The sequence below is a fragment of the Petaurus breviceps genome, unplaced genomic scaffold (genome assembly GCF_028583685.1).
Source record: "Petaurus breviceps papuanus isolate PSGF00001 unplaced genomic scaffold, PetGlider_PUasm1.0 91041, whole genome shotgun sequence".
Classification (NCBI taxonomy): Eukaryota; Metazoa; Chordata; class Mammalia; order Diprotodontia; family Petauridae; genus Petaurus; species Petaurus breviceps.
Genome location: NW_027187400.1, coordinates 41364518 through 41390251, shown reverse-complemented (window position 1 = coordinate 41390251; position 25734 = coordinate 41364518). Strand labels below are relative to the sequence as shown.

Sequence of the window (25734 nt, the reverse complement as noted above, 5' to 3'; positions counted from 1 at the left end):
GGGCTGGACTTAGGGGTGCTCTGACTTAGAACCCTGCCCCTGTTATGTTAGCTGGATCATTCAGCCTCTCTGTTTCTACATCAGTGATAAAATGGGGAGGGTAATGATGATGATAAAGTGTCCATCTCAGGGTGCTTGTGGGCATCAGAAGGGATACTGAGCCTTAAAGCTCTCTGTCATTGTCAGCTCACTCTCTGGAGCAGTGAATAGAGCCTGGACCTGGAATCAGGAAGACTTATCTTCCTGAGTTCAAATCTGACCTCAGATACTTACCAGCTGTGTTACCTTGGACAAGTCACTTCACCCTGTCTGTTAAACTGGTCCAATATCTCTACCAAGAAGCCTCAAATGGGGTCATGGAGAATCAGACATGATTGAAACAACTAAACAGCCACAGTGGGACCTCTTCCTGGGGCTTCTTAGGGAATTGTGGAGCAGAGAGTCTAGAGGGCATAGGGAAGAGGCACCTCATCTTTTATATTCTCCTGACTTACCTGAATGCCTGTGAGATGCAAAGGCTGATTCGAGGTATTGGGGTTAAGAAAAGGAATCATACATCATTGGGAAACCAGGACTTCATAAAAAGGTAGCAGAGACAGATCTGTGGAGTTAGTCAAAGGCCAGAGAAATGTTATTTGCACTTAGCACTTGTGCAGAAGAGCAGGGGGCCTGTTGGAGCTGGGGTGGTCCAGAAAGGACAGAGGAAGGAAGAGCTTGGAAGAGGCTGGGTGCCCATCATCTGAGCCAGGGAGTGTGACCTGGACAAAAGTCACCTGTGGGGAGCAAGGGGAGTTAAGGCTGGAAGTCTGAGTGGAGAATCAGATTGTTGGAGGGCTGTGGAGATGTGAAATTGTGTCCTTCTCCTGGATTCCTGGCCTCTGGCCCTCTCTCTGTGCTGGGCCAGCACAGGCCCTGGGGAATTATTGGTGGAGCCCAGGAGTTTGCAGACTCCCCTCCCCCCCCCCACTTCCCTGCCTCCCATGGACTCCACCTAGGTGGTCAGAATGCAGAGCGCCCCTTTGTTACCCCTGGTCTGTGGCACTCACCCCCAGAAACCCCGATTTCATAGCCTTGCCTTGGGTGGGGGGTGCGCTGGAATGCCCCGGCAGGGTCAGAGGGCGCACTGGGCAGAGGCCAGGGTGCTCTCTCTACCCACTCAGGGATGTTGCCGTCAGACCAGCTGTCAACCTTCTTTTCGGAAAGGGGGATCCCTTTGGCAGTTTGTTGAAACCTGTAGATTCCTTTTCAGAATCATGTTTTTCAGGGTGGGGGGAAGGGAAGGGGAAAGGATTAAGCACCTACTTCTTGCCAAGCACTGTGGTAAGAGCTTTATTTCATTTGATCCTCATAACTACCCTAGGAGGTCGGAGCAGTTACAAACCCCATTTTACAGAGGAGGAAACTGAGGCAGGCCACAGTGAATTGATTTATCCAGGGTCACAGAGATAGGAAGTGTTTGGGACTAAATTTGAACCCAGGTCTTCCTGACTCCAAGCCCAGCGCCCTGTCCACTGTACCATGGACTACATCTGAGCATAATAGAAAATCTATCAGAGTGCAGAGGTAACCAGTTATATTAAAATATAGTTATCTAGGGGCGGCCAGGTAGCACAGCAAGTAAGAGCACCGGCTCCAGTGTTGAGAAGACCTGGAGATCGAATCCCAGGCTCAGACACTTAGCACCCACCCAGAAACACCTGGCCGTGTAACCTTGAGCAAGTTACTTAACCCCGATTGCTTAAAAAATATATATATATATATATAGTTATCTAGTGTAAAAGAACAGTTTGTAACCTCCAGGCTAAGCACCCCTGGGTTAGACTAAAGGTAAAAACCTCTCTTGGATCTTTCTGTTTGGGAGTTTGGAGCAGGAGCTGTATCTGCCGCCTGGGAGGAAGGGTTCCCAGAGGCTGCTTTGTGGACCCCACCCTGCTGTGGAGGTGCTGGCAGCAGCGGTACTGTCCCTGTCCCCAAGGATCTGAGGAGACTTCAGCCAGCCTCCCTTTTTTTGCCCTGGGAAGGTGAGCTGCTGTCATAGCATCTTCAAGGAGGTTTCTCAAGCTCCAGAGCTGGGGAGATGCAGATGGTCTGAGGCCCCTACAACCACTCTATCTTCTCTGCTACTGACTGTCCAGCTGTAAGTCAGTGACATAAATTTAGGCCTTCTTGGAGAACCAGAACCAGGCAGGCTAGGATGGGGATGGCTCTGGCCCCAGTGTGGGGGAGGAGCTTGGGGACAGATGAACCACACTCCATTTCTTATCCCTGAAGTTCCCTGAGAACACTCCCAGCATGCCTCCTGCCTGTATTGGGTTCTGTGAATCCAAGGCTGTTCTTTTCCTTCTCCTCCCTCTTTCCAAAAACAAACAAACAAACTAAGCTCTAGGTTAGCATTATTCTGCTTTCCTTCCTTCCTGCTCTACTTCACTCTGGGTGGGGAAACTGAGGTCGGGAAGGGGCAGTGAGTCACCGGATCTGGGGCCTGATCCCAGGCTAGATCATCACCCCCACACAAACACCATACACCCTGAGGTGGAGCTTGAGGAGACTTCATCTTTTCCCCTGTCAAAGTGATCCCAGCACTACTTCTTTCATGAGTTCCTTCAATCCAGTTCATTCTACAAAAATGTGAGCCTCCCTCCTGGCCTATTTCCCCTCACTCCTCCTCCTTTCCCCCCAAACAACCATGGCTAGAGCATGGGGAATGGGCAGTTCTCAGCCAAACCTCAGCCCCTCTGGCAGCTGCCCAAGGCGATTGCAACAGTAAGGGATATAAAAAAGGGTTTGGCTTCATCACTGCCTCAAAGATAGACTTGGCCCCCGAAAGCTGCCAGGCCTCAGGGTCGTGCCCTACTTAGCTCTAGTTGGCCCTCCCCTTGCTGTTCCCACCTCAGTATGGGGCCTGCCCACTCATCACCCCTGTCAGGACCAGCCCTTCTCCCTATCCGAGAGTCATGCCCCCACCCCCTTCATCATAAATACTGGCTGCCAAGAACAGGTTTGTGGTTTAGCAGGGACACAGTGCTTCATCCTCCCCTCCTCCCTCCATACCCTTGGGGTCAGAGTTGCTTGTTGTGCCTCTGGCTTAGAGGGCCGAAGTTACATCTGGTTTTGGTAAAATAATTTCCTGTGAGATTCCCTTGCACCACCATCACAAGTCTGTGGGAGAGATCCAAGTGGGCTCTTCTCCCTTCCCAGGATGGGGCCAGGGCTAGGCTGGGCATGGTGTATTCTCTGCAGACTCCCACAAACACGATTTGCTCTTTTCTGGGATGGGTAGGGGGGAGTCCTTCAGAATTAGGGCTGAGGTTCCAGAATACATTGCCTTCTCTCCCCCTCTTATGTTAGCTGTCACCACTGTGGACAGCCCATTGAACTTTTCAGTTCACATGTCTTTGTGTACTCTAGTCAATGCCTAGTTTTGCATAGATGACCCTGAAGAGGACAGATCTCCCACCCATTACTCACCGTCTCAGGGAGGCTGCTTCTTTAGGGGCCTAGTTTAAGTTCTTTGGAGTAGCTTCACCACCATCTCACTGTTTCTTAGGCATCTGCCTAGTCGGTGTGAGTCCCACTCCCAAGGCAAGACTCTGCGTCAGAAACAACTCTCTCCTTCCTCCAGAGCAGAACAAGGTCCCTTATTGAAGCACACACTTCATTTGGGCAGGGTTTCCTTACTGACTTGTGGCCTGGGCTTTACCAGAAAGAGGCTCTGCCATGTCAAGGCCCCGGCAGTGCACTGAGCACAGTGCCCTAGAGACCTCTGCTTGTCTTAAGGTCTAAATGTCAGTGAGAATTGACCCCTCCAGCTGGGGGAGGAAGCGGGAGGCGGGGGGGGGGGGAGGCGTGGGGTTGGCCGGGCGGGGGGGGTGTAGGGAGCTGTGCGCTTCATACCCAGTCAGGGGCTGTGGGGGGATGAAGCCGGGTGTGAAAATTTACCTGGTGGATTTGTCAATGGTGGGGGAAGGGAGGGAGTAGGGAACAGATATTTAGGGAAGCCCCCTTCCCCCCCAGGATTCCTTGACTGAGTTTGCTTTGCACAAATCTCTTAAGATCATATACAGGGACTGAGTTGGGAAGAAGGGTGAGGAGCTCAGTCTGGGGAGGGATAATGAAACAGAAAGCTTCCTTTCCTTTATACTAAGCTAGGGGTCACACCTGTGCCTGGTCTCCAGTGTCTAGGGCTTGTCATTTGTCTCCAAGGCTTTATGACCCCTGACTGTGTGCTTAGCAGGCACTCAGTCATTTTGCCTGATAAATTGATGAAATCCTAGATACTAAAAATAGCCTTTGCTTTCACCCTGCCCCACAATCAGGTCAAGGGTTAAGTAGGCTTAGGCCAAATGAAAGGACCTCATTAAGCCCCAGTAGTGGTGGTGTAGAGAATAGAGGTTGCTGGGAGATCTGAGCTGCCAGTCCCCTCTCTGAGTTTGTGGCGTTTGGGGATATCTTAGACCAAACAAAACCTGTGCATTTGTACCCCTTTAATAGATTGTAGGACTGAGGCTGGTATGGAGTGTTTTCAGGTCACATGAGGTTTCAAGTAGCAGACAGGCAGGAAGAGAGTTGCAGAAAGACAGGCTCCTCTTGAGAATTCACTGCAGAGGGTGATGTTTTGAGCCTCATTGGGAAGAAAGGCAGAGTCCAGAACTAGTTTGGATTCTCAAATGCCTGGAGATCAGAACACTTCTCTTCTTCAGATACTATCCTCTTACTGTCATAATTGGCAGGATATCATCCCCTTTCTGAGCTTGGGTACTCAGCATGCACATTGGACATGCCTCATGGGTTAGCCTGTTTCTTTGTGAATGGAAGGAGGCAGAACTCCATCGAGAGGCACAGAGGAGGAGGGGTCATGGTTAATTCCTCTGCCAATGTTTAGGAGGGACAGGCAAAAGATACACTGCCCTGGCCATCCTTGGTTCTCAGTATTTCTGAATTAGTGTATAAGTACAGCTGCCTGGGGATTCCTATAGATGTGCTGGAGGCCTTTGGGCTGTTCGGATCCAGATCAACAGTTTTCCAGGCCCTTTTCTCTGCTTTCTGAAAAATATCAAAGGGAATGTTGTTGGCAGTGAAATGCCATTTGCCCCTTTTATTTAAGGGGACTCTCTAGTTTACTAAATTTGTCTCAAAAGGAAATGGGGAAAAACTGAAATGAGATATTCCGTCTGTCAGCATTTCCAGCCCCCCACTCTTCCCTGTTGGGGGAGGGGAAGAACCTCTTCCCTTAAGGAGCTTACAGTCCAAGTGAGGACATAAGTCAGACACATGGAAAACTGGGCAGGACAGGAGAGAGGTGAGGAGGCTGAGCTTCAGACAAGGCCTGGGAAAAGACTCTAGAATTTCAGTTGCTCAGAGAAGATTGAGGTTACTGTGGATAGAAATGATTGGAAAAAACTTAGTGGCAGAGGTGAGATGTATGGAGGGAAAGGCACTTTCAACAACAGCACTTCAGGAAATGCTGAGCTGCCTCATCAGAGGCTTCCGATAGGGGGACCATGAGAATGAAGCCATGGCAGGACAGAGAAGGGCATCCCAGAGCTGTCTGAGGAAGAGTCCCCTAGCCTGGTGAAGCAGGAGAGGAAAAGGAGGCCCTGGGATGCACAAAAGAGGCCTGGATTTGTCAGACAACCTGACTTGGAATCCTGCCTCTGCTCCTTGCTACCTGTGTGTCCTTGAGGAAATCACTCACTTTCTCTGGGCCCATCTCCTCATTTCAAAAATGAGGAGGTTGGAATGAATGATCTCTAGCTATGATCTGGTAGTGTAGGCAGGTGGTTCTGAGGATGGAGGCCTACACTGGTGTAGAAGGGGGCAGCGGGGAGCAAGAGGAAGATGTTCAAGGGTCAGGGCTTGGGATTTGTGAAGGGGAAGTAACCTTGATGGGGCTTTGGGGGAGGAGAAGCACAGGTGTAACTGTGGGAATGAGAGGGACCCTGAAATGGAACCAGAATCCAGAAGTTAGGCTGTTGCTTGTCACCTTTCCCATGATTCTTCTCTGCCATAAACCCTTCACTCTGTGCAGACTGAGCTTCACCATCTCCTGTGTTTGTCTTTTCCCCTTAGCCATCATCAACCAATGGCAGCAAGAGTCCAAAGAGAAGGTAGTCTCCCTCCTGTTATCCCATCTGCCCCTGCTCCAGCCTGGCAACACAGAGGCCAAGTCCGAATACATGAAGCTGCTGCAGAAGGTGCTGGCCTACTCAATTGAAAACAACGCCTTCATTGAGGAGAGTAGGCAATTGCTCTCTTATGCCCTCATCCATCCAGCCACCACATTGGAGGACCGAAACTCACTAGCCCTCTGGCTCAGCCACCTAGAGGAACGGCTGACTGGGGGCTTCCGGACCCGAGCTGAGACTGCCTATCACTCCCGCCAGGGCTCGGATGAGTGGGGTGGCCCTGGGGAGGCTGGCCCTGGTGAGCTAGGGCCAGGCTGGCAGGACAAGCCACCACGAGAAAATGGACATGTGCCCTTCCACCCCTCTGGTGCGGTGCCATCCACCATCAACAGTATTGGGAGCAACGCTAACACAGGTGAGGCCTGGCCCATAGCCACCCCGTAGCAGCTGCTGATTCAAGGCCAGAGCCAGGTGGGGAGCACTTTGGATACAGCCCCAGCTCCCAGATTTAGTAGAAATAAGCCATCACAGACTTTTCAGACATGATGGAATTGTAGAGATCTTGAGCCCAAACTCTTCACCTTCCAAACGAGAAACCGAGATTGACAAAGGGGAAGTGGTTTGCCTTCAGTCACATGTGGTGGTGGCTCAGTGGAGCCTGGCAGTGTGGGTCACCCAGTCTTGTTGATTGCTGAGGGGGAGAAGGGATCTCAGCGTGGGCTGAGAAGACTTCCTGGATGTGCTTGAGGAATGGGGGGAGGAGGAGGCAGGGAGAGTGGGGAAGGCAGAAGTGAGGGGAGGGTTTATTTGAGGGACTTATGGCTGCAATCGGTAGGTTGAATCTAGATTGCAGAGGGCTGGGCCTTGAAGGTTAGGATGAGCAGGTTTGTCTTGATACAGCAGGAAATTAGAATCTTCCATGGTTTTTTGAGCAGAGGAGTAATGTAGTAAAAGCAGTATTTAAGGAAAATTATCCTGTCAGATGTGCGGGATAAACTGGAGGTGGGAAAGAGACAGGAACTTGCTGAAATGTATAAAGCTCTCTCTCAGTGAGAGGATTTGTATTCTTTTTATTCTGTGGTCAGTCTTAGGCCCTCTGTAGGGACAGTCTTTCCATTCTCATCTCTCACTTCCTTCCATCTCAGCCTCCCTGCTCTAGTCTTCCTTCCTCCTTCTCCCCACCCCTAAATGGTCCTGGGATCTGGGGAGGGAGGCAGGGAGGGATCTGTGCTCTGGGGGAGGGAGGGCAGAGGAGGCAGGTGGAAGATGGGGGTAAAGGGTGTCAATACTTTGTTCTGAAGAGAGTTTTCCCTGCCAGTGTCAAGCATCTTCTCCCATGTTCCCATTCCGCTCCATTCAAGATCCTGGAAACCTTGCCCTTCCCTGGCCTGGGATCTGTCTAGCATCTTCCTCTTTGAGAGAACTCATTATGCCTGAGGGGGCAGAAGCCGGGAATAGGGGAATCTGGACTTCAGGGTTCTCCTGCAGAGAAGGAAGATACAAAGGATGAGATGAAAGGGCCTGGAAAAAGGAGGCAAGGTTAGAATTTTATTCATAAAGAGAAAAGGCGGCAGCAGGTACCTAGTGACTGTTCAGGCCTCTGACTTAGCATCAGGTTAGTGCTTCCATCTGCAGAGAAGCTTGAGCCCAAGGAAAAGGGGTGAGACTGGAGTGTGAGGGCAGCCAGGGTCAGGCCCCACAGCCAAGGGGGCTCAAGGAACAGCCAGCCCTGGAGAGCTAAGCAACCCCAGAGGCTTCTGGGAGCTAGGTGCACTTGCACATGGCTTCTGTGAGGTCTGCTCAGCTGGGAGTTAGGAGGTGTGGGTGCCAGTCCTCCCTCTGCCTTGGGCAAGTCACTTACCCTTTCTGAGCCTTGACTTTCTCCTTTGGGATGAAGGGATGACAACACTTGGCCAGCCTGCCCCACAAGGGCTGCTGTGAAGATCAAAGGTGATGATGGATGGGAAAGACCGTGGAGTGTACTGGAATGGCAGCACTAGCACTCTAGTGTGATTATGGGGTGGGGTCTGGGCTTCCCAGCATTGAGCTCTGGGAGCTGACGTGCCCCTTCCCCCCACTGCACTTCCTCCCTAGGCCTCCCCTGCCAAATCCATCCAAGCCTACTGAAGCGGTCCATGTCACTCATCCCCACGAGCCCGCAGGGTCCTGGTGAATGGCTGAGCCCAGAGGAACTGGGGGCAAGAGCAGCCTTTGCCCCACCCGACCACGCACCCCTCTCACCCCAGAGCAGTGTGGCTTCCTCAGGCAGTGAACAGACGGAGGAGCAGGGCTCCAGCCGGAACACTTTTCAGGAGGACGGTAGTGGGATGAAAGGTGAGCTGCTCTACCCTCAATGTCCCCCCGGAGAGGAAAGGTTGTAAGCGTCCTCAGGCAAGCAGAGTAGCCAGAACCATGAGAGACCTTTAAGAGAAACCCCGGGGCATGGAACAAATGAAATGGGTAGAAGCAGAGACTGGGTCTCAGAGGACATTGCCTTGAGAAAGGACAGGTCTGGATCTGTGGGGGACAAGGCAGGGTCTCACTCAGAGGTAGAAATGGCCTTGCTGGTCCTGCTGAAGCAAAGTGCCTAGGGCAGAAAACCTCATCCCTCTGTCAGCCAGCCAGCTGCTACTTAGGGTGCCCTTTCTGTGCACCAGGCCCTGTACTCAGCTCTGGGGGTACTCTCTGCCCTCAGGGAGCTCTCATTCTATTGGGGAAACAACCATGTGCTTCCAAAGGTATATGCAAGACAAAACCCAAGTGGTGTATTGGGGGTGGGGTTTAAAGGCTCCAGGTATTGGGAGCAATTCAGAAGCAAAGTAGGGAGGGCCTCTGTGTCGTAGGGGTCAGCCAGTGTAAAGGGACAGACAGACACAGGAGATGTGACACCTTGTCTTCTCCCTACCACAGATGTGCCATTGTGGCTCAAGAGTCTTCGATTACACAAGTACGCCGCCCTCTTCTCCCAGATGAGCTACGAGGAGATGATGACCCTGACTGAGCAGCATCTGGAATCTCAGGTGAGCTCCCACAGTCTTCTCCCAGGGCCTAAGAGAGATTCCCAGCTTCCTTCTCTGCCGATCGAGGTCCATAGACCACGATGGGAGGCTTCAGCTTAGAATGGCTGAGACCTTGGCCCGGCCTCTGGCCAGGGCATCCGAAAGCATTTCAGATGGAGCCCGCTTTTCCTTTTCGTGCCCATCCATCCCAGCCCCTTCCCGGCTTTGGCCCTCTGGGTTCCTGTGGGCAGCCATCTCGGCTTTCCTCTGAGACCTTTCCTCCTCCCCACAGAACGTGACCAAAGGTGCCCGTCACAAGATTGCCCTGAGCATCCAGAAGCTTCGTGAGAGGCAGAGTGTCCTCAAGTCCCTGGAGAAGGTGAAGACTTAGGGGGATTGGGCAGAGGTGGCACGGTGTCAGACAAGGATACCCAACAGGGCTGCCCATGAGGAGATGTCCAGCCTTCTTGGGTCTCTTCTCATCTCTGGGCCTGATTCCGCTTCTGCATTCCAGACAGCTTTGGCTTGGTTTCCAAAGTCCTTCCAATTTTGAGACTCAAGTTGTCAGACTTGCCCTTTTTAGTAAGATTCAGGACACTAGGAGCCTAGGAGCCCTGATCATCTTCCTCTCTGCCCAGTGCTCTGTAGGAGGCTCCTGAGACAGTGCCCTTGATATTTTATTGAGCAGCTAGTATTCTTGGGTAAGGCTGTGTATGTAGGGGTAGTAAAAAGAACTCTAGGATTGAAGTCTCAGATTCTAGATGTGTGACCTTGTACCAGTTCCCTCTCTCGACCTTATTTGTCAAGTCAGCGAGCATTTATTAAGCACCTAATGTATACCAAGCACCATGCTAATTGTAAAACAAGGAGGAGTCCCTTGCATACTTTTAAAAAGTTTGTGTTCCTATGATCCTTGAGTTTCTTTCTGTCTTTCTCACCCTTGGCTCTTACGGTACCGTCTTCTGAAAACCTTTCTGACTCCCCATGTGTGTTCTGTCACCCCATCCCCAGGATGTGCTGGAAGGTGGGAACCTGAGGAATGCATTACAGGAGCTTCAGCAGATCATTGTCACACCTATTAAAGCCTACAGCATCCTTCAGGCAGCTGTGGTGGCTGCAGCCAAGGAGGGGGGAAGGGGGGAGCCGCCGCTGGGCGCCGAGCCCCCCCCAGCTTGCCCAGATCCAGAGAAGGCCCCTGAGACCAAGGATCCCCCAGCAGAAAGCTATACCCCCCAACCGGCCCCTGCCCCCAGTGACGGCAACGAGCCGGCCACAGCCCCTGTCGCTGATGGAGACCTCCCTAGCCAGTTTACCCGTGTGATGGGCAAAGGTGAGCACCCCCTACTGGATACCTGCATGGGCACAGGACCAAAGGCCAAGGGGACAGGTGGGAGCAGAGATGCACACCCAGGGCTTCAGCTGCTGCCTACCTAGACAGGGTGACTGAATCAGGAGCACATTCCTCACCCTCTTCCCAGGGCAGGGGCCTTCCCTCAATGTAATCCTTTGTGCTTGTTTGTTCTTCCCCCATCCTTTCTGTTGACAGTCTTGTTTTTCGTGCAAGACTGTAAACTCCTTAAGGGCAGGGCCTGACTCTCACTTCCTCTTTGTTTTGAGGTGAATGGATTGATTTGTGCAGTTAAATCAAGAATGGGGAGGGTCCTGGGGCTGGGGCTCATGGACCCACAGCCAGGATTTTTTGTGGGGGGGAAGGGAGCTACAGGAAGGAGCTTGCCAGAGACACAGACAGCCCAGGGCTGCTGCATGGTGTGGGAGGGGATAGGTGCAAAAGGAGCAGGGAACTCACCAGAGCACTACTGGGGACTTCCTGTTGGATACAGTAAGTGCTAAGTTCTGTCCAATTGCCCTGTTGTCCTGCTGAAGAACCTCACTGCTGTCAGGAGCCTCCTGGAGTGGGACTTTTCTGCTCTCTCCAAGGCCCAGCTCTGAGAGGTCAGTGCAGAGAAGTACCAGGGCCTTGCTCATCTCTTTTCCTTCCTTCCTCTCCAATCAGTGTGCACCCAGCTGCTGGTGTCCCGGCCAGATGAGGAAAATATTACCAGTTACCTCCAGCTCATCGAAAAGTGCCTGACACATGAGGTGAGGACTCCTGATCTTCTTCCTGGGAGAGGAGGGGCTGGAGGATTCCCCCAGCTAATGGCCAGGCAGTTCTGAACCAGACTCCCTTCTGCCTGCTCTCCCCACCCCAGGCTTTCACTGAGACACAGAAGAAACGTCTGCTGTCCTGGAAGCAGCAGGTCCTCAAGCTGCTCCGCACCTTTCCCCGAAAAGCTGCCCTGGAGATGCAGAGCTACCGGCAGCAGCAGAAGGGGTAAGAGCCAAGGAGGGCGCACTGAGTAGCATCGTGCACACTGGATGAGAGCAGTGGTTGATAACGCTCTAGGCCATTGAAGGTTTGCCAAGCCATTTACGAGGTCCTCATTTCAATCTCCGAGCCATAGCCTTTAACTAGTGAACACAGAGCTGGAGCACCTTCCTACTGAGCGTCCCAAACCCTGTGCCCCCTATGTCTCTTCTTTCCCTTGCCATGGGTAGGGAGGCAGGACAAGACTGGACAGTTGTCACCCTCACACCCTCATCCTTCTGTTTTGACAGCTGGGCTTTTGGCTCCAACTCGCTCCCCATAGCTGGTTCTGTGGGGATGGGAGTGACCCGACGGGCCCAGCGGCAGTTCCAGATGCCCCCTCGGGCCCTGCCACCTAACCGAATGGGCATCCTTAGCCCTGCAGGCATTGGGGGCGTCTCACCTCGGCATGCCCTCACTAGCCCCAGTCTTGGGGGACAAGGACGACAGGTAAGTCAGTGTCAGGGCTGTGAGTTTGAGGAGGCACGATGCCAGCTGGGATGGGGGCCGTCCTTCTAGTTTCTGGAAGGGGCTGTGATGGGCTCCCTCTGGTGGGGAGTCCTGCAGAGGTAGATACTCCCTACCCTTCTCTCCTCCCCTTATTGACATCTCTCTGTCTAACCTCCTTACCCACAGAACCTGTGGTTTGCCAACCCTGGAGGCAGTAACAGTATGCCCAGCCAGAGTCGGAGCTCCGTGCAGCGCACCCACTCCCTCCCTGTGCATTCCTCTCCCCAAGCTCTACTCATGTTCCCACCAGGTGAGGCTCTCTCCCTGGGGCCTTTGTCTCAGGCTCACTCTTTTCCTCCCAAGTTTTGGGATCAGTTCCTCTCTTTTCTTTTTTTTCCTTTTGCCCTTTATCCCTTGGTATTTTGAGTTTTCACTCTCTGTGTTTTCTGTGTCTTACTGTGTTCATCTTTACTTCACATGTCAGTTTTAAACTACAGTGTAATTTATGCAAACTGAGGCCTGGATCTCAGATCCCTTTTTGACCTCGGATTCTGTGACTGAATATAAAGGAGAGGTAGGCATGTGGACACAAGGAACATACCAGTATACCACTGAACTTGGTGTAGCCCAAGCTGTTAGCCGAGTTTCGTATCAAAAGAGAGATGGTTTTTAATGAGTCATCTCTTGGGATCGGGGAGATGTAAGGCTCTTTTGCCATAATATTGATTGACTTAGAAATGGAACAGAAATAGGGCAGAGAAGTGGGCCCTTCTCAGGTTAAAGTGGGGACTTTGAGGTCACAGTTAAGTCATCTGGGGCTCAGTGCTGGGAAAATTCTGCCATCATTCAGTTGTGCCCGACTTTGTGATCGTGTGGACGGTAACTGGCCATGGCTTTTCTTGGCAAAGATGCTGGAGTGCTTTGCTATTTCCTTCTCCAGTAGATTAAGGCAAACAGGTTAAGGGACTTGTCTAGGCTTACACAGCTGGGTGTCAGAGGTTGGATTTGAAGTCATGTCTTCCTGATGCCAGTCCTGGTGCTCTAACCATGGAGCCACCCAGCTGCCTGACTAAATAAATGATCTAGAAAGGGCATGTGGGGCGGCTAGGTGGCACAGTGAATAGAGCACCGGCCCTGGAGTCAAGAGGACCCAAGTTCAAATCCGGCCTCAGACACTTAACACACACACACACACACACACACACACACACACACAGCCGGGTGACCTTGGGCAAGTCACTTAACCCCAATTGCACTCCAGAAAGCAAAAAAAAAAAAAAAAATAGAAAGGGCATGTGGTCAGGTGAAGTCTCCTAAGCTTGTAGATGATGTTTAGTGAGGTAAATGCCAAGCTGTTGGTGACAAAATGCAGAGATCTCCCAAGCCTGTGTGAGCGGAGAGAAAAGGTGTAAGTTAGACTTCCCAGTGCACAGGTTTGACTTCGTGCATTTGGGGACTGCCTTTTGCCTTTTTTGTATCTACAGAGCTTAGCACAGTACCTGTCACATAGTAGGTGCTTAATAAAGGTTGAGATGGCCTTAGGGTTAAACCTGTACAGTATGAACTGCTGGGCTTTGTGCTGCCCACATTAGAAATGTAGGTTCCGGAATCTCACTGGCGTTTGGGCCTTAGAGACACTGCCCCTTTGGCTGCAGAGAGAGCCTTTGTCAGCTTTCTTCTCACTTTTTGAGGTCCCCTCATCCTCTGATGTTGTATGATTACGTGCTTCCCTGGAGCTGGAAAAGGTCCCAAGAAGAGCCCTGTGATCACAGGCAAGCTCTGGACATGGTCTGAAATGCAGTTCCCTCACTCTCATAAGATTCAGGCTGAGATGGGATGGGCTGGGGTTCTCTAAACTCAGGAAGGGAGTGGAAAGCAAGAATATTGCCTTGTTTCCCTGTGCACAGACTGTGAAGCCTGGGCATCAGAGACCTGGCTCCTGGGCCACAGCGGCTCTTCCCCATAGTAGGTATTTGCTTTATGGAGCCAAGAACAAACCCAGGTCAGCCCACTTTGCCCAGTGAGGAATGGTCTTCATCTTTCCATGAACAAGGCCACCTTGGAAATAGAAGCATGGTCAGGAAAGGCTTTATGTGACACATTGTCAGTGGGTAAGTGGAGGAGGTTTGAGGCACACACCCTCATGGAAGGCACTTCAGAGAAGGCAGTGGGGACTTGGTGCCAGTCGGGCTGTCTTGTGTGTCTCACTGTGCTCTGAGGGACTTCCTCCCTTCTCGGCTTGTCTCACCTCAGCTCCAGCCACCATCTGTGTCTCCTTGGTTTCTGCTTCCTGGGGCCGTCCTCCATCTCTCTCTTCTGTCATCCTCTCACGTTTTTTCCCCTTAACCTCTGTCCAGACTGCCAGGTGCCGGGCCCAGACCTGGAGATCAACCCTACGCTGGAGTCTCTCTGCCTCAGCATGACAGAGCACGCTTTGGGTGGTGAGAGCTCCCTTCTTCCTGTCCCCTCCACGGGCTTCCCATCTTAGCTTCCCATGCAGTGTGAGACCTGGCAGGTGGAGCCAGTCCCAGGGATGCTGGTCTGGGGAGGGCTGGAGGCCCCAGCTCTGCACCTCTCCTTCAGCTCCTGACTTCCCTCATTCCTCTCTCTCTCACCACAGATGGGACAGACAAAACCTCCACGATCTGATGTGACCGAGAGCCCAGCGGACACGACGTCTCCCTGGGATGGGGGAGGGGGCCAGTCCATCCCTTCAGTGACAGAGGGGTGGTGTTGGCTCAGTTATATGTTCTAATATTTTTCTACTTTATTATCCCTTTAACTCTGGTTTAATATTGATAGACACCATTCGCCCCCCCCTCCCCCTGGAAGCCCCACGTTGCTATGACGCAGGGTATAGAGGGGGATCTCTGCTGAGGGCCAGGGCATGGTAGGGAGGGGAACCAGGGCCAGGGGAGTTGCCCTGGGCACCTCTTCTGTCCCCTGCTTCCTTTCTGGACAATGGCTTTCCCAGAACTCTGACTCCAAAGGAGATCACCAGATTTCCCTCTCCCCCTTGGGGGGGGGGGGCCTGCCTGAGAGCAGCAGTGGGGGACAGAGCACAGATCTGCCTGCTCTGGCCAACACTGTGGGAGGAGACAAAAGTCTTGTTTTCTTCCATCATTTCCCCTCTTTCTCACAGACACACACCTTGCCCCAAGGATGGGAGCCACTTCCCTCCCCCCTTCCCTCCCTGCACCTTTCCCAGAGTTTCCGTACGATTAATTTCTTAGGCCTATTTAAGACATATATTTATATAGTTCTTAGCGGTTTCTCTGTCTCTCTTTCAATCACACGCTCCCTTCCTCTCATTTTTAATCTCCTCATTGGGTCTCTCTGAGCCATGATGTGTGGAGGGAGGGTGACAGGGGAGTCGAGGGTTTGGGGGATGGATCCAGGGGAGAGGGCAGAGCCTTCTCCCCCCCATCCTCTCTCCACCTCGCCCCCCAGACTCCCCTCTACCCCCTGCCTAGCTCCTGGAGGCCCCGGGGGGAGGGAGGGCAGGGCAAATAGGTAGGGGAGCGGCCAGTGGGGTCAGAAAGTCTGTTGCCTTAATGCCCCCTCCCTTCACACACACCCCTTCTGTAGCCCCACCCTAACCCGGAGGTGAGAGACTGGGGGTGGGCAATGGAAGGGCTGTTCTTTAAGTTTTTTTCCTTTTCTTCTAACCCTCTCCCTGCTCTGTCGTGACCTCACTAAAGTGGAACACTACATCATAGCCTGGAGTCCCATCCCCCTACCCCCTTGGGGCAGCTGGAGGGGAGATAATAGAAACGATCACCCTCTCCTCCTCCTCCCCTTCAGGTGGGCCCACCCTACCCCTTTCTGCTGGGACTCTCTCAAGCTTTTCACACAGAAAAGGAAAAAAAAATGTTATTTTTAGATACATTTTATGAATAACTTTTGTTATGACTATGGCTGGTAACCATTACGTATGTTATTAAAGAAACAAAATGTTGGAAAAAAAAAAACCAAAAACCCCCCCCCAAAACCACCTGGCCCCCTTTCCTTTCTTCCCAACAGCCACCCAGTCTGGTGCCCCTGGCTCCACTTTCCCTCCTCAGCTCCTGGTCTATTCCCCTTCCTGCCCTCCTTTTTTGCCTAGGGAGGGAGGGGGGTAGGGAATCCCAGGGGCCTCATCTCCAGGGGGGCCTCCCCACACCCTGGCTGGGGGGAGGGGTGGGGAGGGGCTCGGGTTTATTTATGTACCTCTTGCACTCATCAACCTATGCAAGCCCCTCTCCCCCATCCCCTCCATATTGCTGTGCCTTTGCCTGTCCCCCATCTCCTAGGGGACACCACGATTTGGAATCAGCAGAATGGTGTTTTGTGGGGTAGGGGTTCCTGTCCACTCTAGGTTACCCCCCTGCCCCCATCCCCAGCCAGGTCCCATCCCATCAGTCTGGTAGGCATGAGCCGGCTCAGCCTAGCAGTGAGGACCTCCCTATTGGAAGGGGGTGGGGACCCCCAGAGAGGAGAAAACCATCCTCTCCCACCCTCCAGCCTGACACCAGAGTGTGTGGGACGCAGGCGGCCCCCACCCCGACGGGCAGGACCCAGTCCCCCGTCCCCTATCTTCCCTTCCTTCCCGGGCCCTCCATGGTTTCAGCACCCCCATCTTTCCCCAGCCCCACTGGCAGAAGCAGCTTTGAGTAACTGTACACAGTTTTTCTCTCTGTTGGAGAAAACACATTTGTTGGAGTTTCACTTGTTTAATGGTCCGGGCTTATTTTGGAAAAAAAAATTCTGACCTTTGTTATAATACATTTAATGAAAACCCAAAATTCCTCTGACCCAATCTTTGGCTGCCTTGCTTCTTGTGATGGGGACCTGGTGTGTGTGTGTGGGGGGGGGGAGGGGTTAACGTTGGTGCTCAGGCTTCCCTCTCTGTCTGGAAGGCAGGAAGGGGTTAGGACCACTGTCTCTGTAATCCTCTGGTTGGGAGGGAGAACTGTGCTGGGATAAAGGTGATAAGATTCCTGGCTTTCAGCTTGTAAACATATGGCCTTTATTGAAAGCAAAAGATAAAAAAAACAAGTAATGGGTATTTTCCTTTTGTCCTGAGAATGGTGCCTGAGCTGGAGGGGCCCAGCCCCTCCTGGCCTGTTTGGGGGCCTGCAGTGAGTGATAAAGCCTCAGTCACTGTCGCTGGCCTCCTCACTGGAGTCAGAAGCGCCCCCCTCACTGCCATCCTCTTGAGCTGAGTGGTCACTGGCACTGAGGAAGGCAGGGCTTGGGCTGCGCTGCCCAGGCCCTCCCTCGCTGCCGCTCTCCTCATCCTCATCCTCCCCACTGCCCCTGGCTCCACCTCCCCCATCCTCTTCCTCCTCATCTTCCTCCTCCTCATCCTCTGAGTCAGCATCACTCCCGAAGATCTCCTCCTTGTCTCGGGCTGCTCGGGCCTCGTCCTCGCTGCTCTCTTCCTCGGCCTCGTCCTCTCCACTTCCACTCTTGTCACTCTCCTCCTTTTCTTCCTCTCCTCGGTCACTCTCACTTCCTGATCGCTCCTCTTCCTCCTCCTCCTCACTGGCCTCCTTTTCACTGCCGCTTCCTTTCTCCCGCTCTTCATCTGAGGGAGGGATGGAGGGAGATGTTGGTGCCATGCTTTCCTCCCTGGTTTCTGCCGGGCAGGAGCCCAGGTATCCCAGCAGGCTCCCAGGGCACTTACCAGAGCCTGGGGCTTCTTTCTCCAGCTCCAGCTCCTCTTCCTCCTCCTCTTCTGGCTCATGGTTCTCTAGCTGGGCCTTTCGAGCTTCCTAGAGTGGGGGAAGAGGAAAAGTCCTTGGGCAGCTGCCTCCCCTCCTCCCAACCTTACTCATCAGTGACCTAAAACCCAGAACTTTACCTGAGCCTCCAGCTCCTTCTCATTCATGTCACGGTGTTTGACCACTAGTAGGGCATTGGTGCCAGACTGCACTCCGGCCTTGGCCCGACGTTTACTGAGGCGGACCCTACAGGGAGGGCAGAGAGGATCAGGAAGACAGCCTGAGCCAGACCAAGGCCAGGACACACCCAGGCAGAAGGGGCTGAGGCTGACACCACACACCTGGTTTCCAACTCGTTGTAGTAGACGCCATCACCTTCTCGGAAGATGAAGAAGTAGTTTTCTTCGTAGCCCTTGCTGGCCTTGTTCTTCACGTTCCAGTTGTACTCCCTTGCGATCTTATAATCGTAGCTGTGGAGGGACAGTCAGGTGGTGGTCAGCCCTTCCTCCTGCTGGCCCTGTGCCCACCCATCCCACCACTCACACATCATCTGGTGCGTAGTCCATCTCCTCTTCCTGATCACGCTTGCGTTTCCTCATGGTCTCTTCCACTGGCAGAAAGTAGGCCACAAACTGGTTGCCCTCCTCATCCATCATTCCCCTAGAGGGTGGAGGGAGAGTGTTGGAAGAGAAGGACAGATGGCATTGGGGGAGGCACCGCCATTTACCTAAACTTGCCTGATCATGGCTTGAGACATCATCTCCAGGGCTGCAGAACCACTGGTATCCTTGGGGGCTGGGTCTGAGTCAAAGATCACTTGGGCACAGGGATTGATCCACATCTGGGAAGAGATGGGAAAGAGGGCTGAGAAGGCCAAGAGACCCTGCATCTTTCTCTCCTACCTTCAGATTCTCTCAGACTGACCTTGAAGTCTGGGAAAACAGGCATCACCTCCACTGGTGTCACCCTTGGCTTGCTATAGTGTTGAGAAATCTGAGGAGCAGAAAAATCCATGAAAATGGGGCTCCAAGACCCTCCTCCCTCTCTGCAGTCAGCTCCTTGCCTTTGTCCCCCATTACCGACTTCTGGGCATCCTCAAAAGTCTTCTCGATGGCTGTGATCTGGCTGTCACGATCTTTGTAGATCTCTTCCTCAGTGAACTGCTGCTTCACAGATACCCCAATTCTAGGAGGGAGAAACAAGCCCAAGAAATGGAGGCCAGGGATCCCCCACCTACCCCCAGCCCCTCCATCCCATCACCACTCACTTGACTTCCGGCTTCTCGTTAGAGACACCATAACGGTTGAACTCTGTAGAGATGTACTCTGTCTTTCTCATCCAGGGGACCACTTTAGCATGCTGCTGGGACCTGGTTGGGGGTGGGGGGTGGAGAAACCAGGATGGGGTTCAAGACTCCCTCCCCTGTTGCAGCCAGTCTTCCTCTGACAGCTGACCTGAGCCCCCCCCCAAATCACCTTTTGGAGCTGGTTGGGGCCTGGATTTCTTCTTCAAGTAATTTCTCATCTGCTGGATCTAGAAGAACTGGAATAAGCTGGATAGTGAGGGGGAGGTCTGGCCTGACACAGGCCCCTCCAAGCCTCTGCCCATCCCCCCCAGGGCCTCACCATTAGGGTCGATTCGGTAGGTGTCTGGGTTAATGAGATCAATAGTGACGCCCAGGTCAGGCTCTGTGAGCAGATCATGTTTGTGCTGTTTTTCTAGTGATGTCGCCTTATACTGGACGAACCTGGGGGAGGGAGGTGTGAGAGCCTTTCTCCTAGAGGAAGGGACTGGGATTTTCTGGGTCTCTCATCTTTCCCTCAAAGGAGAACTCCTGTCCTCCTCTCGAAAGGCACCCCCACCCCCTTGCAGACAAGAAGAGGCAGGGCAGACTGGTGTCTTTCTGGGACTGGATCAGTAAACTCTGCATGAACTCTGGGGTCTCTGAAGCCCTGGAGGGGAAGGGGGCAGGGCCATACTCACCGGTTCTGGTCAAAGGGATAGGTGATGAACTTGGGATCAAAAGGGATGTCGGGGAGACTGTTACAGTACTTAACTCGACAGACCACACCAGACCTGAGAGCAAGCGATTCATAACAGGAGGAGACAGCAGGTCAGCCCCAGGTCACCCCCGCCCGGCCCCAACGGTACACGTGCAGGTCAGTTCAGGGGGTCCTGCCCCTGCCCCCATACATGCAGGTCAGCCCCTCCTTTTCAGCCCCGGGGGTCCTGTTTCCTCCCCCCCCCCCCCCCCCACGTCCGGCCCAGTTCAGGGCCTGGGGGGGCTGACCCCCCCCCCCCCCCACCCAGGTACACATGCAGGTCGGTCCTGGGGGTCCTGCCCCACCCCCGCCCCCGCGCAGTAAACATGCAGATCAGCCCCTCCTCTCCAGCCCGGGAGCCCCCGATCCCTGCACTCACCTCTCCGGCAGAGTCCTATGGGAGTTGGGTCTGGGGGGACACAAGGATTTGGGTCATTTGTGCCCCACGCTGTGATGGCCGCCCCTCCCCTCCCCGGGCACCTTTCCCTGAGCTAGGAGCCCCTCTACAAAGAGTCCAAGGGATGCGATCTCAAAGCATTAACTGGGCTAGGGCCTTCAGAAGCCTCTCAAGAGAAAAAGAAGAAAGAAATGCTGGGGTCCCCAATCGGGAAACGCTCAGGGCTCAGTGACGTCACCGAAAACCGGGATGCGCTGACGTCACGGGGAGGAACTGTGACGTCGGTGGCGCTCTATGGCCCGCCGCTGCGGGGGGCCCCGGGGTGGGAGGTGGTTCCTAAAGAGGGGAGCGCAGCGCTCGCTCACCTGTGGCCGTCTTCCCGCTGGGCCTGGGTCTGGATGGTAGGCGCCATGACGACGACGAGGAGGACTACCGGTCGCGAAGGGGGCCAGGCCCGACCCGCGAGCGACACAGGCGACTCTCCAGGCAACCCCGTGGGCCGCTCCGCCTCCCAGCCTCCCTGGCGGCGGCGGCAAGGAGGACCCCGCGGGACTCCAGGGCCAAACTACCGACCGCGGGCGAAATGCCTTCTGGGAAACGTAGTTCGGATTTAATTTTTTTTTTTTAATCTGCGACGGATTGGCCACAGTGGGAGGAGGCGGGTGTTAAGAGGAGGGAAAAGTTTATGATTGGTCGGTTGTGCACGAACTGGAACGATGGAGGTGGAAGAGGCAGCCTAAATGCAACCTCGGGGCTTGTGATTGATCGGTTAGGCGAGGCGAGGCCTAAAAGTGACGCACATCCGTGATCGCCTTGAGTGACCCAGGCTGCGACCAACGGGAGGCGCTGGATAAAAAGGGGAAAAGATGGCGGCACCGCCACCAGCGCAGCCGGCTTCGCAGCCTCAGCAACCGCCTACGGCCGGCGTCTCCGGCCCGGGATCGGCTGGTGCCTCGGTTTCAGGGCCTCCGCAGGCTCAGGCGCCGCAGCAGCAGCAACCTCCCTCGGCACAGCTCGTAGCGGCCTCACAAATCCAGGCGGCGCAGAGCGGCCTCTTACAACAGCAGCAACAGGACTTCGACCCTGTGCAACGTTACAAGCTTCTGATTCCTCAGCTCAAAGAGAGCCTACAGGTGATTGGTCCCCAAGCCCGAGGGAGGTGGGTCTAGACACGAGACGGGGGTGGCAATTGGTGGGTGGGCTATCGAGGGGGCGGGACTCGGCAAAGAGGCTGGGCGGGATGTTTCGGGAAACTAGCCCTGGGATTGGCAACGAACAAGGAAGGAGGAGGGACTACGAGAGCGCTGAAGCCTGCGAGTGGAGGAATGTTTAGGCTAGAGCTGCCGCCTCCATAGATCTGTGCACGCGGAGGTCTAGTAAGGCAGGGGGGAGGGCTGCAGATCTTGGGCGGTAGGTACACTGTGGACAAGGTGGAAGTAGGCTGATCCCAGGCTCGGTGATTGGATGATTGATAGTTAGGAAGGAGGCGGTGCCTGGAATTTCAGTTTGACACCCTGAACCTGGGGGGAGGGGGGAGCCTGGAGTCTGGGAGTGGCTCGAGGACATGACCCTGCCCTTCTCCATCCCATCCCAGAACCTGATGAAGGTGGCGGCTCAGAACCTGGTGCAGAATACCAACATCGACAATGGCCAGTGAGTGTCTGAGGGCTGGGTTCTGCCCCCAAGCCAAGCTCCGCCCCCTGGACCATGCCCTTAGCCAGGACCCCAGGGTCTGCCCTTTTCTGCAGGGGGTGCCGGGGCTCCCCCGTTTCAGAGGCTTCTTCTGTTCCGTCCCCGGCAGGAAGAGCAGCGAGGGCGGCCTGCAGCGCTTCGACAAGAGCCTGGAAGAGTTCTATGCCCTCTGTGACCAGCTGGAGCTATGCCTGGTAATACTCTCCCTGAGGCGGAGGAGCTCCCTTCCCTTGGGGCCTCCTGGGACCCCAGCAGGGTTTGAAATTTTTTTTTTAATTCTAGCAAAGGGGAAAGCCTGATCATACAGTATCAAGGACCCCCAAAAGGGGCATCCCTGCAAAGACACTGAAGGGGAACTCAGGGCTGCCTACTCAGCCGGAGCCTCCATGTAGAGACCAACCCAAGCTGGGGAGGGACTTGGCCAAAGCCCAAAGATATGGATGGGGCTGCTCTTAAGGACCAAAACCAGGAAAGCCGGCGAGCTGGGCTAGGCCAGATAGGATGGCCTCGAGGCTGGGCCCATGGGTAGAGCTGTTCTGAAAAGAAGTTGAGAAGGGGAAGCCAGGGCTGAGGCAGGGCTGCTATGGGAGCATCACAGGATCATAGCTCTAGAAGGAACTCTAGAGGGGCTCGTGTAGTCCCATTTTACAGATGTGGAAACTGAGGCCTGGAGAGGGGAAATGATTTGCTCTAGATCATACATGCAGTAAATGACAGGACTGGGATCTGAACCCAGGACTTCTGACTCCAAATCCTTGGCACCATGCTGCCTCAAGGCCAGAAGGCCAGAGCTGAGGCAGCTTAGTAGGGAATGAGTCTAGGGTTGGGATGGGAATAGGACTGAGGTGAATGCTAGATGAGAAGATAGGGCAGCTACAGAAGGAGAGAGGAAGCCAGGGAAAGAAGAGGAGGACAACGGGGCCAGTGTCCTAAGAATCCTCCATGTCAGCAGCACACAGCCCTCCCCCACTTCAGGGCTTTGACAGAGTTTTAGAATGGTATTTGCCATACTGATGTTGGGGAACTCCCTCTATCAGTGATGGCAAGCACTTCAACTTAAGAGTCTTGGGGAAATGCAGCAGTATTCAATGATCATCCCTGTTCACACAGATGATTCTCACCTCTCCCCATCAAAGTCTATTGGATGTCTTTGAACTGGATGTCCTGTAGAAACCAAACGATTGTCTTCTCCCCCAAACTCTCCCCCTCTCCATACATTCCCATTACTGGCCACTGCCATTCTCCCAGTTACGCAGCCTTTTATTTATTTATTTATTTTGCTTTTTGGAGGGCACTTGGAGTTAAGTGACTTGCCCAAGGTCACACGGCTAGTCTTTGTGTTAAGTGTCTGAGGCCAGATTTGAACTCAGGTCCTCCTGACTCCAGGGCTGGTGCTGTAGTCACTATGCCACCTAGCTGCCCCTTAAAATCCCACTTTCTTTAGGGAATTTTTCCTGATCTCCTTTCCTCTGTTGATTATCTCAGTTTACCCTGTATACATCCTTCATATACAAGTTGTTAATCCATTGTGGGCTTGCTTCCTTTTTATGTGTCTCCAATGCCAAGTTCATAGTAAGGGCTTAATAAATGCTAGTTGAATGTGTCTTGTAAACATATTTGAAACAGGGATACACAGAGAGTAAAGGTAAAAGGCTGGAGCAGAAGTTGGTTCAGCTGAAGTTAAAAAAAATAGGGGTAGCAATCCTGATCTCAGACAAAGCAAAAGCAAAAATAGATCTAATTAAAAGAGATAGGAAAGGAAACTACCATAGACAATATATGCATAAACATATATGTACCAAGTGGTATAGCATCCAGAATCTTAGAGGAGAAGTTAAGGAAGTTACAGGAAGAAATAGACAGCAAAACCATACTAGTGGGGGAGCTCAGCCTCCTCCTCTCTGAACTAGATAAATCTAATCTACCTACAAAATAAACAAGACAGTACTTTCATTGCTAATGAATTTTATCTTAATAGGTTTGGCCCACCTCATCAAGATACTTTTTGGATACTGACTTTGTGCTAATTTTCTCTCCCGTCTTTGTATATAATATCCGTAGCATTTGCCATAATAACACTAGTAATTTTAACAGTAATAGCAATATAGGTTGACATTTATAGCTGTCTTAAAAAATATGATAGTTGCTTTGAATTGGCATGGAGTGCTGAAAGGTTTCTTAGCCAGGGTCACACAGCCACTATATATCTGAGGCAGATCTTGAACTCAGGTCTTCCTAGCTTAAAGTGGGTCCTCTAAATCATTCTGCCAACATTCCACTGCAGTGTTGCCCATAGAAAGAGAACCTGGAATCCAGCCCTGGCTCCTCCAGTGACTAGGAAGAAGTAGGTTCAGCCATTTTCCGGTGGCGTCCAACTCTTTGTGGCTCCTTCTTGGAGAAGATAATTCAGCAGATTGCCATTTCTTTCTCTGGCTCATTTTACAGATGAGGAAGCTGAGGCAAATGGTGAAATGACTTGCCCAGGTCACCCAGACAGTTTGTGTCTGGGTCAGATCTGAACTCAGAAAGAGTCTTCCTGACCCAGGCCCAGTGCTCCATGCATGATGGGCACCACTGGTGGCCCCAGCAAGCAGTATGACCTAGTACAGATCACTTGGCCTCTCTGCCTCAGTTTGGCCCCGGCTTTCAGCTCTCAAGCCATCTCCTCTGATCCTTAGTCTGTCTGCACACATGGGGCATTTTCTCCTAGTTCTCTGCTTGGGCCTGTTCTGTCCAGCTCTGTGCCTTCCGGGGGCCCCTCTAAGCCTGAGTCCTGGTCTCTCTGAGGGCATCATTTCTCCAGCCACGACTTTATTTTTAAATTTTGTCTTCCCCTTTACTGTAGTTCATTGCTGACCTCATTCTCCTTCTCTGTCCCTGTCTGTGCTTTCTGGTCATTCATCTGAAAGAGCCAGCGCTGATACTTACTGAGTGCCCCCCCACCGTGTCAGGCACTGTGCTAAAGCATCTTTCAGGACCTTGGGAGTGTGCACCCAATTCAAGAGGGAGTCCACGGATGGTGGGGGGGGGGGGGAGAAGGGGGTTAAGGCCCTGGGGGTAAGGGCCGCTAGGGGGCGCCGTAGTGCACGGAGCGCCGCCTGGAGGCCAGAGGACTCTTCTCCCCAAGTTCAAACCTCACCTCTGACATTTACTAGCTGGGTGACCCTAGGCAAGTCATTTCACCTGTTTCCTCATCTGCAAAATGAGCTGGAGGAGGAAATGGCAAACCCCTCCGGATCCTCTGCCAAGAAAACCCCAAATGGGTTCTGGGAGAGTGGGAAACAGCTGACCGACTGAGGGAAGCTCAGGGAATGGGGGGCCTGGCTTCCAGGCCGGGGGGCGCACTAACGCCCCCTCCGCCTCTCCCCCGCTCTGCCCGCAGCGCCTGGCCTACGAATGTCTGTCCCAAAGCTACGACAGCGCCAAGCACTCCCCGACGCTGGTGCCCACGGCCACCAAGCCGGACGCGGTGCAGGCTGAGAGCCTGCCCTACCCGCAGTACCTGAGCATGATCAAGGCCCAGATCAGCTGCGCCAAGGACATCCATAACGCCCTGCTGGAGTGTTCCAACAAGGTCACGGGCAAGCTGCCGGCCCCGGGCGGGCTCTGACCGCGCGGCGACCCGGGTGCGGACGGCCCTGGGCCTGGGCGGGGGGTGGGGGTGGGGCGGGGAGGTAGAGGACGGGGCTTGGCTTTTTAAATTAAAGGTTCCTAAGTTATGGCTTGTTCTCTCTGTTGCTGCATCTCCTGGGCCTGGGCCCATGGCGGGGGAAGGGGTGCCTGGTTGCAGCCGCCCGGCGAGGCGGGAGCAGTCCCGCCGCTCGGCGACCAGGGGGCGCCAGAGGACGGCTGTCTGTTGGGGGCCCGCCCATCTGGTGCCTGCATTTACGCCTGCGCCTCCTCCCAGGGGGGAAAAAAGTGGGGGAAACAGAGCCTGGAAGCCTTGTCAGTTACGCCCA

The 25734-nt window shown here is 53.6% G+C and overlaps 3 protein-coding genes across 3 annotated transcripts in view; 2 read left to right on the top strand and 1 right to left on the bottom strand.

The window, feature by feature from the left end:
* The window catches only part of SAMD4B (sterile alpha motif domain containing 4B), a 30850-nt gene extending 14118 nt beyond the window's left edge, over nt 1-16732 (top strand). The window contains exons 3-13 of the mRNA XM_069078547.1: nt 6070-6540; nt 8220-8459; nt 9036-9145; nt 9417-9503; nt 10136-10454; nt 11139-11224; nt 11335-11456; nt 11741-11939; nt 12126-12249; nt 14297-14380; nt 14560-16732. Of these exons, the coding sequence (XP_068934648.1) occupies nt 6070-6540; nt 8220-8459; nt 9036-9145; nt 9417-9503; nt 10136-10454; nt 11139-11224; nt 11335-11456; nt 11741-11939; nt 12126-12249; nt 14297-14380; nt 14560-14588 (1871 nt within the window). The 3' untranslated portion in view covers nt 14589-16732. The remainder of the gene's footprint in view (nt 1-6069; nt 6541-8219; nt 8460-9035; nt 9146-9416; nt 9504-10135; nt 10455-11138; nt 11225-11334; nt 11457-11740; nt 11940-12125; nt 12250-14296; nt 14381-14559) is intronic.
* A 191-nt stretch (nt 16733-16923) lies between these two features.
* On the bottom strand, nt 16924-20642 carry PAF1 (PAF1 homolog, Paf1/RNA polymerase II complex component). The gene is made up of 14 exons (XM_069078580.1): nt 20449-20642; nt 20066-20095; nt 19628-19720; nt 19270-19391; nt 19120-19186; nt 18912-19013; nt 18724-18829; nt 18569-18637; nt 18382-18485; nt 18188-18304; nt 17986-18114; nt 17785-17890; nt 17608-17695; nt 16924-17508 (listed from the first exon to the last, which is right to left on the bottom strand). Exons 1-14 carry the CDS (start codon nt 20493-20495, stop codon nt 17075-17077), a joined length of 1614 nt encoding a protein of 537 aa, XP_068934681.1. The 5' UTR covers nt 20496-20642; the 3' UTR covers nt 16924-17074.
* A 158-nt stretch (nt 20643-20800) lies between these two features.
* Nucleotides 20801-25437, top strand: MED29 (mediator complex subunit 29). The gene is made up of 4 exons (XM_069078647.1): nt 20801-21216; nt 21678-21736; nt 21885-21969; nt 25158-25437. Exons 1-4 carry the CDS (start codon nt 20950-20952, stop codon nt 25383-25385), a joined length of 639 nt encoding a protein of 212 aa, XP_068934748.1. The 5' UTR covers nt 20801-20949; the 3' UTR covers nt 25386-25437.
* Nucleotides 25438-25734: the final 297 nt, after the last annotated feature.

Bases quoted from the DNA above. Each gene is read 5' to 3' on its own strand.
- MED29 (XM_069078647.1), top strand. From the start codon at position 20,950: ATGGCGGCACCGCCACCAGCGCAGCCGGCTTCGCAGCCTCAGCAACCG. The intron at 21,217-21,677 runs GTGATTGGTCCC...ATCCCATCCCAG, and splicing joins AGCTCAAAGAGAGCCTACAG to AACCTGATGAAGGTGGCGGC. The intron at 21,737-21,884 runs GTGAGTGTCTGA...CGTCCCCGGCAG, and splicing joins ACCAACATCGACAATGGCCA to GAAGAGCAGCGAGGGCGGCC.
- PAF1 (XM_069078580.1), bottom strand. From the start codon at position 20,495: ATGGCGCCTACCATCCAGACCCAGGCCCAGCGGGAAGACGGCCACAG. The intron at 19,187-19,269 runs GTGAGGCCCTGG...AGCTTATTCCAG, and splicing joins CTACCGAATCGACCCTAATG to TTCTTCTAGATCCAGCAGAT. The intron at 18,830-18,911 runs GTGAGTGGTGAT...TCTCCCTCCTAG, and splicing joins AACGAGAAGCCGGAAGTCAA to AATTGGGGTATCTGTGAAGC.